Genomic DNA, 10454 nt, shown 5'->3' with positions numbered 1-10454 from the left:
ACATGACTATATTAACTAACCTCCCACTGAGATAACATACTATACACTATAACTACATGACTATATTAACTAACCTCCCATGGAGATAACATACTATACACTATAACTACATGACTATATTAACTAACCTCCCATGGAGATAACATACTATACACTATAACTACATGACTATATTAACTAACCTTGGAGATAACATACTATACACTATAACTACATGACTATATTAACTAACCTCCCATGGAGATAACATACTATACACTATAACTACATGACTATATTAACTAACCTCCCATGGAGATAACATACTATACACTATAACTACATGACTATATTATCTAACCTCCCATGGAGATAACATACTATACACTATAACTACATGACTATATTAACTAACCTCCCATGGAGATAACATACTATACACTATAACTACATGACTATATTAACTAACCTTCCATGGAGATAACATACTATACACTATACATACCACTATAAATACATGACTATATTAACTAACCTCCCATGGAGATAACATACTATACACTATAACTACATGACTATATTAACTAACCATGGAGATAACATACTATACACTATAACTACATGACTATATTAACTAACCTTGGAGATAACATACTATACACTATACATACCACTATAACTACATGACTATATTAACTAACCTCCCATGGAGATAACATACTATACACTATAACTACATGACTATATTAACTAACCTTGGAGATAACATACTATACACTATAACTACATGACTATATTAACTAACCTTGGAGATAACATACTATACACTATAACTACATGACTATATTAACTAACCTCCCATGGAGATAACATACTATACACTATAACTACATGACTATATTAACTAACCTTGGAGATAACATACTATACACTATAACTACATGACTATATTAACTAACCTCCCATGGAGATAACATACTATACACTATAACTACATGACTATATTAACTAACCTCCCATGGAGATAACATACTATACACTATAACTACATGACTATATTAACTAACCTTCCACTGTGATGTCCTGGATTGCGAAGCGCAGAATGATGGTCCAGATCATTCCCAGAGTCATCTTAATGTTGCCGTCCACAATCTCTGCAGGAGAAACAGGTCAGTAATGCAGTCGTCACGGAGACGTCCCGGTCTTTCTCAACCAGGCCCCTGTGTTCTCTATTCCTCCATTAAGTTTGTCTTATTGGATGGCCGATATAATATACTGGAATACAAACTACATGCAATGTTAAATGACACACAGAGCACATATTAAACAAATGCTATAGAATACTGTGGTATAAATACTATAGTATACTGCGGTATAAATACTATAGTATACTGTGGTATAAATACTATAGTATACTGTGGAAAATACTATAGTATACTGTGGTGTAAATACTATAGTATACCGTGGTATAAATACTATAGTATACTGTGGCATAAATACTATAGTATACCGTGGTATAAATACTATAGTATACTGTGGTATAAAATATTATACTGTGGTATAAATACTATAGTATACTGTGGTATAAATACTATAGTATACTGTGGTATAAATATTATAGTATACTGTGGTGTAAATATTATAGTATACTGTGGTGTAAATACTATAGTGTAAATACTATAGCATACTGTGGGTATAAATACTATAGTATACTGTGGTATAAATACTATAGTATACCGTGGTATAAATATAAAAAATACTATAGTATACCGTGGTATAAATACTATAGTATACTGTGGTATAAAAACTATAGTATACTGTATAAATACTATAGTATACTGTGGTATAAATACTATAGTATACTGTGGTATAAATATTATAGTATACTGTGGTGTAAATAAAATAGTATGGTATAAATACTGTATAATGTGGTATAAATACTATAGTATGCTGTGGTATAAATATTATAGTATACTGTGGTATAAATACTATAAATATATGCTGTGGTATAAAATACTATAGTATACTGTGGTATAAATACTATAGTATATGCTGTGTGTAAATACTATAGTATACTGTGGTGTAAATACTATAGTATACTGTGGTATAAATACTATAGTATACTGTGGTATAAATACTATAGTATACTGTGGTATAAATACTATAGTATACTGTGGTATAAATACTATAGTATACTGTGGTGTAAATACTATAGTATACTGTGGTATAAATACTATAGTATACTGTGGTGTAAATACTATAGTATACTGTGGTATAAATACTATAGTATACTGTGTTATAAATACTATAGTATTAACTGTAGTGTTTTTGCGGACTAAAAAGTAACAAGCACTGAAAATCTTCTTTACACTCTCTTTGGGTAATTCATTCCATCATTTTAAAGTTAACAGCTGGTATTTTGTAAGTTTCAGTATTTTGATATGTTCACACATCTACCAAAACAGACGTTTTATATCCGGGCACAAAATGTAATTATGTGGTGAAATAGAGCTATAATATACCTTCAGCTGTGGTGAAATAGATCTATAATATACCTTCAGCTGTGGTGAAATAGATCTATAATATACCTTCAGCTGTGGTGAAATAGATCTATAACATACCTTCAGCTGTGGTGAAATAGAGCTATAATATACCTTCAGCTGTGGTGAAATAGATCTATAATATACCTTCAGCTGTGGTAAAATAGAGCTATAATATACCTTCAGCTGTGGTGAAATAGATCTATAATATACCTTCAGCTGTGGTGAAATAGAGCTATAATATACCTTCAGCTGTGGTGAAATAGAGCTATAATGTACCTTCAGCTGTGGTGAAATAGATCTATAATATACCTTCAGCTGTGGTGAAATAGATCTATAATATACCTTCAGCTGTGGTAAAATAGAGCTATAATGTACCTTCAGCTGTGGTGAAATAGAGCTATAATATACCTTCAGCTGTGGTGAAATAGAGCTATAATATACCTTCAGCTGTGGTGAAATAGAGCTATAATATACCTTCAGCTGTGGTGAAATAGAGCTATAATGTACCTTCAGCTGTGGTGAAATAGAGCTATAATATACCTTCAGCTGTGGTGAAATAGATCTATAATATACCTTCAGCTGTGGTGAAATAGATCTATAATATACCTTCAGCTGTGGTGAAATAGAGCTATAATGTACCTTCAGCTGTGGTGAAATAGATATACCTTCAGCTGTGGTGAAATAGATCTATAAGATACCTTCAGCTGTGGTGAAATAGATATACCTTCAGCTGTGGTAAAATAGAGCTATAATATACCTTCAGCTGTGGTGAAATAGATATACCTTCAGCTGTGGTGAAATAGATCTATAATATACCTTCAGCTGTGGTGAAATAGAGCTATAATATACCTTCAGCTGTGGTGAAATAGATCTATAATGTACCTTCAGCTGTGGTGAAATAGAGCTATAATGTACCTTCAGCTGTGGTGAAATAGAGCTATAAGATACCTTCAGCTGTGGTGAAATAGAGCTATAAGATACCTTCAGCTGTGGTGAAATAGATATACCTTCAGCTGTGGTGAAATAGAGCTATAATGTACCTTCAGCTGTGGTGAAATAGAGCTATAATATACCTTCAGCTGTGGTGAAATAGATATACCTTCAGCTGTGGTGAAATAGATCTATAATGTACCTTCAGCTGTGGTGAAATAGAGCTATAAGATACCTTCAGCTGTGGTGAAATAGAGCTATAAGATACCTTCAGCTGTGGTGAAATAGATATACCTTCAGCTGTGGTGAAATAGAGCTATAATGTACCTTCAGCTGTGGTGAAATAGAGCTATAATATACCTTCAGCTGTGGTGAAATAGAGCTATAATATACCTTCAGCTGTGGTGAAATAGAGCTATAATATACCTTCAGCTCCAATGGAGACCAGCTTGACTCCTTTGCTGGTGATGTAATCCAGAGCCTTGTTGACGTTGGCTATCTTGTGGAAGCGCATTTTCCCTCTGTCTGGTTTGGGAAGTCTTTCACCTGAGGAAGAGGAGACATGTGAAGTCATTCACCTGAGGAAGAGGAGACGTGCGGCTGTATTGACGTATCGGGCACACCTTTCAGAATAACTATCAGTGGGTAGCCACACACACACACACACACACACACACACACACACACACACACACACACATACCAGAAATGACTTCCAGCAGCAGCATGAGTTTCAGTCCGTTCCTGAAGTCCTCCTCGATGTTCTCAATCCCAGTCCCAGCCTTCCTCAGGTGAGAGTTGCACCAGGCTGTGAAAGTCTGAGCACAACAGACGTACGGCTCAACAACGAGTCCAATCAACACAGGTTAGTCCTTGTGTCTGACTCTTTCACGTGTCTTTGGCGTTTTCTCTGTAAACAAAACGATCTCTGTCAACACTTTACCGTGTCCAGGACACTGGGAAGGGCCTCGGTTGAACAAGGGGACCCTCTGCACACATCAACAACTGACACCCACGAAGCATCGTTACCCATCGCACCACAAAAAAAGCCCGCGGCCCTTGCAGAGCAAAAGGGAACAAGTGCTTCTAGGTCTCAGAGCGAGTGACGTCACCCGATTGAAACGCTGTTAGCGAGCACCACCGCTAACTAAGCTAGCCGTTTCACATCGGTTACACACAGACAGCTGGCCTCTCGTTCAGACCCATGAATCAGTGGTCAGAGAGCGTTATTGGAGTACCATTTACCGGACAACAGACATGGCACGGAGGGATGGCTTTGAGCTCTGGGAAGAAAAGTGCTTGGGGGTTATCTTTATCCATCCTCTGTATAAAGCTGTGTTTTCCTGTTATAACCTGTAGTTATAACCTGCAGTTATAACCTGTAGTTATAACCTGTAGTTATAACCTGCAGTTATAACCTATAGTTATCATAGGGAGGGTAGAGAGCAGTGTTTTCCTGTTATAACCTATAGTTATAACCTGTAGTTATAACCTGTAGTTATAGAGAGGGTAGAGAGCAGTGTTTTCCTGTTATAACCTACAGTTATAACCTGTAGTTATAACTTTTAGTTATAACCTATAGTTATAACCTGTAGTTATAACCTGTAGTTAAAGCCTGTAGTTATAGAGAGGGTAGAGAGAGCAGTGTTTTCCTGTTATAACATGTAGTTATAACCTTTAGTTATAACCTATAGTTATCATAGGGAGGGTAGAGAGAGCAGTTTTTTCCTGTTATAACCTGTAGTTATAACCTGTAGTTATAACATGTAGTTATAGCCTGTAGTTATAGAGAGGGTAGGGAGAGCAGTGTTTTCCTGTTATAACATGTAGTTATAACCTGTAGTTATAACCTGTAGTTATAACCTGTAGTTATCATAGAGAGGGTAGAGAGCAGTGTTTTCCTGTTATAACCTGTAGTTATAACCTATAGTTATAACCTGTAGTTATAACCTGTAGTTATAACCTATAGTTATCATAGGGAGGGTAGAGAGAGCAGTGTTTTCCTGTTATAACCTGTAGTTATAACTTGTAGTTATAACCTATAGTTATAACCTGTAGTTATAACCTGTAGTTATAGCCTGTAGTTATAGAGAGGGTAGAGAGAGCAGTGTTTTCCTGTTATAACATGTAGTTATAACCTGTAGTTATAACCTGTAGTTATAACCTGTAGTTATCATAGAGAGGGTAGAGAGCAGTGTTTCCTGTTATAACCTGTAGTTATAACCTATAGTTATAACCTGCAGTTATAACCTATAGTTATAACCTGTAGTTATAACCTGTAGTTATAACCTATAGTTATAAGCTGTAGTTATAACCTGCAGTTATAACCTATAGTTATCATAGGGAGGGTAGAGAGCAGTGTTTTCCTGTTATAACCTGTAGTTATAACCTGCAGTTATAACCTGTAGTTATAACCTGCAGTTATAGAGAGGGTGAGAGAGCAGTGTTTTCCTGTTATAACCTGTAGTTATAACCTGTAGTTATAACCTGTAGTTATAGAGAGGGTAGAGAGCAGTGTTTTCCTGTTATAACCTGTAGTTATAACCTGTAGTTATAACCTGTAGTTATAGAGAGGGTAGAGAGCAGTGTTTTCCTGTTATAACCTGTAGTTATAACCTGTAGTTATAACCTGTAGTTATAACCTGCAGTTATAGAGAGGGTAGAGAGCAGTGTTTTCCTGTTATAACCTGTAGTTATAACCTGTAGTTATAACCTGCAGTTATAGAGAGGGTAGAGAGCAGTGTTTTCCTGTTATAACCTGTAGTTATAACCTTTAGTTATAACCTATAGTTATCATAGGGAGGGTAGAGAGAGCAGTGTTTTCCTGTTATAACCTGTAGTTATAACCTGTAGTTATAACCTATAGTTATAACCTGTAGTTATAACCTGTAGTTATAACCTGTAGTTATAGAGAGGGTAGAGAGAGCAGTGTTTTCCTGTTATAACATGTAGTTATAACCTGTAGTTATAACCTGTAGTTATAACCTGTAGTTATCATAGAGAGGGTAGAGAGCAGTGTTTTCCTGTTATAACCTGTAGTTATAACCTATAGTTATAACCTGCAGTTATAACCTATAGTTATAACCTATAGTTATAACCTGCAGTTATAACCTATAGTTATCATAGGGAGGGTAGAGAGCAGTGTTTTCCTGTTATAACCTGTAGTTATAACCTGTAGTTATAACCTGCAGTTATAGAGAGGGTAGAGAGCAGTGTTTTCCTGTTATAACCTGTAGTTATAACCTTTAGTTATAACCTATAGTTATCATAGGGAGGGTAGAGAGAGCAGTTTTTTCCTGTTATAACCTGTAGTTATAACCTGTAGTTATAACCTGTAGTTATAACATGTAGTTATAACCTGTAGTTATAACCTGTAGTTATAACCTTTAGTTATAACCTATAGTTATCATAGAGAGGGTAGAGAGCAGTGTTTTCCTGTTATAACCTGTAGTTATAACCTATAGTTATAACCTGTAGTTATAACCTGTAGTTATAACCTATAGTTATCATAGGGAGGGTAGAGAGAGCAGTGTTTTCCTGTTATAACCTGTAGTTATAACCTGTAGTTATAACCTATAGTTATAACCTGTAGTTATAACCTGTAGTTATAGCCTGTAGTTATAGAGAGGGTAGAGAGAGCAGTGTTTTCCTGTTATAACATGTAGTTATAACCTGTAGTTATAACCTGTAGTTATAACCTGTAGTTATCATAGAGAGGGTAGAGAGCAGTGTTTTCCTGTTATAACCTGTAGTTATAACCTATAGTTATAACCTGCAGTTATAACCTATAGTTATAACCTGTAGTTATAACCTGTAGTTATAACCTATAGTTATAACCTGTAGTTATAACCTGCAGTTATAACCTATAGTTATCATAGGGAGGGTAGAGAGCAGTGTTTTCCTGTTATAACCTGTAGTTATAACCTGCAGTTATAACCTGTAGTTATAACCTGCAGTTATAGAGAGGGTAGAGAGCAGTGTTTTCCTGTTATAACCTGTAGTTATAACCTGTAGTTATAACCTGTAGTTATAGAGAGGGTAGAGAGCAGTGTTTTCCTGTTATAACCTGTAGTTATAACCTGTAGTTATAACCTGTAGTTATAGAGAGGGTAGAGAGCAGTGTTTTCCTGTTATAACCTGTAGTTATAACCTGTAGTTATAACCTGCAGTTATAGAGAGGGTAGAGAGCAGTGTTTTCCTGTTATAACCTGTAGTTATAACCTGTAGTTATAACCTGCAGTTATAGAGAGGGTAGAGAGCAGTGTTTTCCTGTTATAACCTGTAGTTATAACCTTTAGTTATAACCTATAGTTATCATAGGGAGGGTAGAGAGAGCAGTTTTTTCCTGTTATAACCTGTAGTTATAACCCTGTAGTTATAACATGTAGTTATAACCTGTAGTTATAACCTTTAGTTATAACCTATAGTTATCATAGGGAGGGTAGAGAGAGCAGTGTTTTCCTGTTATAACCTGTAGTTATAACCTGTAGTTATAACCTATAGTTATAACCTGTAGTTATAACCTGTAGTTATAACCTGTAGTTATAGAGAGGGTAGAGAGAGCAGTGTTTTCCTGTTATAACATGTAGTTATAACCTGTAGTTATAACCTGTAGTTATAACCTGTAGTTATCATAGAGAGGGTAGAGAGCAGTGTTTTCCTGTTATAACCTGTAGTTATAACCTATAGTTATAACCTGCAGTTATAACCTATAGTTATAACCTATAGTTATAACCTGCAGTTATAACCTATAGTTATCATAGGGAGGGTAGAGAGCAGTGTTTTCCTGTTATAACCTGTAGTTATAACCTGTAGTTATAACCTGCAGTTATAGAGAGGGTAGAGAGCAGTGTTTTCCTGTTATAACCTGTAGTTATAACCTTTAGTTATAACCTATAGTTATCATAGGGAGGGTAGAGAGAGCAGTTTTTTCCTGTTATAACCTGTAGTTATAACCTGTAGTTATAACCTGTAGTTATAACATGTAGTTATAACCTGTAGTTATAACCTGTAGTTATAACCTTTAGTTATAACCTATAGTTATCATAGAGAGGGTAGAGAGCAGTGTTTTCCTGTTATAACCTGTAGTTATAACCTATAGTTATAACCTGCAGTTATAACCTATAGTTATAACCTATAGTTATAACCTGCAGTTATAACCTATAGTTATCATAGGGAGGGTAGAGAGCAGTGTTTTCCTGTTATAACCTGTAGTTATAACCTGTAGTTATAACCTGCAGTTATAGAGAGGGTAGAGAGCAGTGTTTTCCTGTTATAACCTGTAGTTATAACCTTTAGTTATAACCTATAGTTATCATAGGGAGGGTAGAGAGAGCAGTTTTTTCCTGTTATAACCTGTAGTTATAACCTGTAGTTATAACCTGTAGTTATAACCTGTAGTTATAACCTTTAGTTATAACCTATAGTTATCATAGGGAGGGTAGAGAGAGCAGTGTTTTCCTGTTATAACCTGTAGTTATAACCTGTAGTTATAACCTATAGTTAGTTCCCCTCAGGCATGTCTCCCTCTCTGCCTGTGTCCTCAGCACAGTGTAATTCACAAGGTGGTTGGATTTCAGCGCTGGCTGTAATTTATGAGTGTGACTGAAGTTGTCACGGTTGTCATTGAAGGAACAAAGGTCCCCCTGGTTTGATGCGACGTACTCTTGTGTGTGGTTGTTGAGATAAATCAATCTGTTGACCCAGCTGGGGGATAAAAAGCAAAGAATCGTCCTTCAACGTTTACGTGGTGGGACAGAACACATGGTTGTGAATGAGAACAAGTCCATGCTAGGTAAAAGCTCCGCCTTATCTCAGTTCACTGGTCACGATGGCAACACCCATCCGTAGCACGCGCTCCAAAAATAAATACAAAATAAAATAAAAAGATGGTACAGAACACATGGTTGTGAATGAGAACGCTGTACTGACAACAGGGTTTTGTTTCCTGATTGTCAGAGCCTTTACAGTACGATGCAGCTATCATCATAGACTAGGAGCATTATAAACCCTTATGTTTATTTTTTTTATTTAACGAGGCAAGTCAGTATAAGAACAAATGATAATTTACAATGACGGCCTTCCGGGAACAATGGGTTAACTGCCTTGTTCAGGGAACAGTGGGTTAACTGCCTTGTTCAGGGGAACAGTGGGTTAACTGCCTTGTTCAGGGAACAGTGGGTTAACTGCCTTGTTCAGGGAACAGGGGTTAACTGCCTTGTTCAGGGAACAGTGGGTTAACTGCCTTGTCCAGGGAACAGTGGGTTAACTGCCTTGTTCAGGGGAACAGTGGGTTGACTGCCTTGTTCAGGGGAACAGTGGGTTAACTGCCTTGTTCAGGGGAAAAGTGGGTTAACTGCCTTGTTCAGGGGAACAGTGGGTTAACTGCCTTGTTCAGGGGAACAGTGGGTTAACTGCCTTGTTCAGGGGAACAGTGGGTTGACTGCCTTGTTCAGGGGAACAGTGGGTTAACTGCCTTGTTCAGGGGAACAGTGGGTTAACTGCCTTGTTCAGGGGAACGGTGGGTTAACTGCCTTGTTCAGGGGAACAGTGGGTTAACTGCCTTGTTCAGTGGCAGAATGACAGATTTTCGATCCAGCAACCTTTCGGTTACAGGCCCCACCACTAGGCTACCTGCCGTCCCTACACTCTAACCACTAGGCTACCTGCCGTCCCTACACTCTAACCACTAGGCTACCTGCCGTCCCTACACTCTAACCACTAGGCTACCTGCCGTCCCTACACTCTAACCACTAGGCTACCTGCCGTCCCTCCACTCTAACCACTAGGCTACCTGCCGTCCCTACACTCTAACCACTAGGCTACCTGCCGTCCCTCCACTCTAACCACTAGGCTACCTGCCGTCCCTCCACTCTAACCACTAGGCTACCTGCCGTCCCAACACTCTAACCACTAGGCTACCTGCCGTCCCAACACTCTAACCACTAGGCTACCTGCCGTCCCAACCCTCTAACCACTAGGCTACCTGCCGTCCCAACACTC

At 37.3% G+C, this 10454-nt stretch overlaps 1 protein-coding gene across 1 annotated transcript in view; it reads right to left on the bottom strand.

Annotated features, from left to right (window-relative positions):
• Positions 1-1041: 1041 nt before the first annotated feature.
• zgc:165653 (uncharacterized protein LOC100006671 homolog) overlaps positions 1042-10454 on the bottom strand; it is a 40179-nt gene continuing 30766 nt past the window's right edge. Inside the window, exons 2-4 of the mRNA XM_065022868.1 lie at positions 4156-4270; positions 3879-3998; positions 1042-1133 (exon numbers count right to left, since the gene is read on the bottom strand). Coding sequence (XP_064878940.1) covers positions 1042-1133; positions 3879-3998; positions 4156-4270 — 327 coding nt within the window. The remainder of the gene's footprint in view (positions 1134-3878; positions 3999-4155; positions 4271-10454) is intronic.

This window comes from Oncorhynchus nerka, linkage group LG10 (assembly GCF_034236695.1).
Source record: "Oncorhynchus nerka isolate Pitt River linkage group LG10, Oner_Uvic_2.0, whole genome shotgun sequence".
Taxonomy (NCBI): domain Eukaryota; kingdom Metazoa; phylum Chordata; class Actinopteri; order Salmoniformes; family Salmonidae; genus Oncorhynchus; species Oncorhynchus nerka.
Note: the sequence above shows the minus strand (reverse complement) of the source record. Positions and strands in the feature narration are given on the sequence as shown.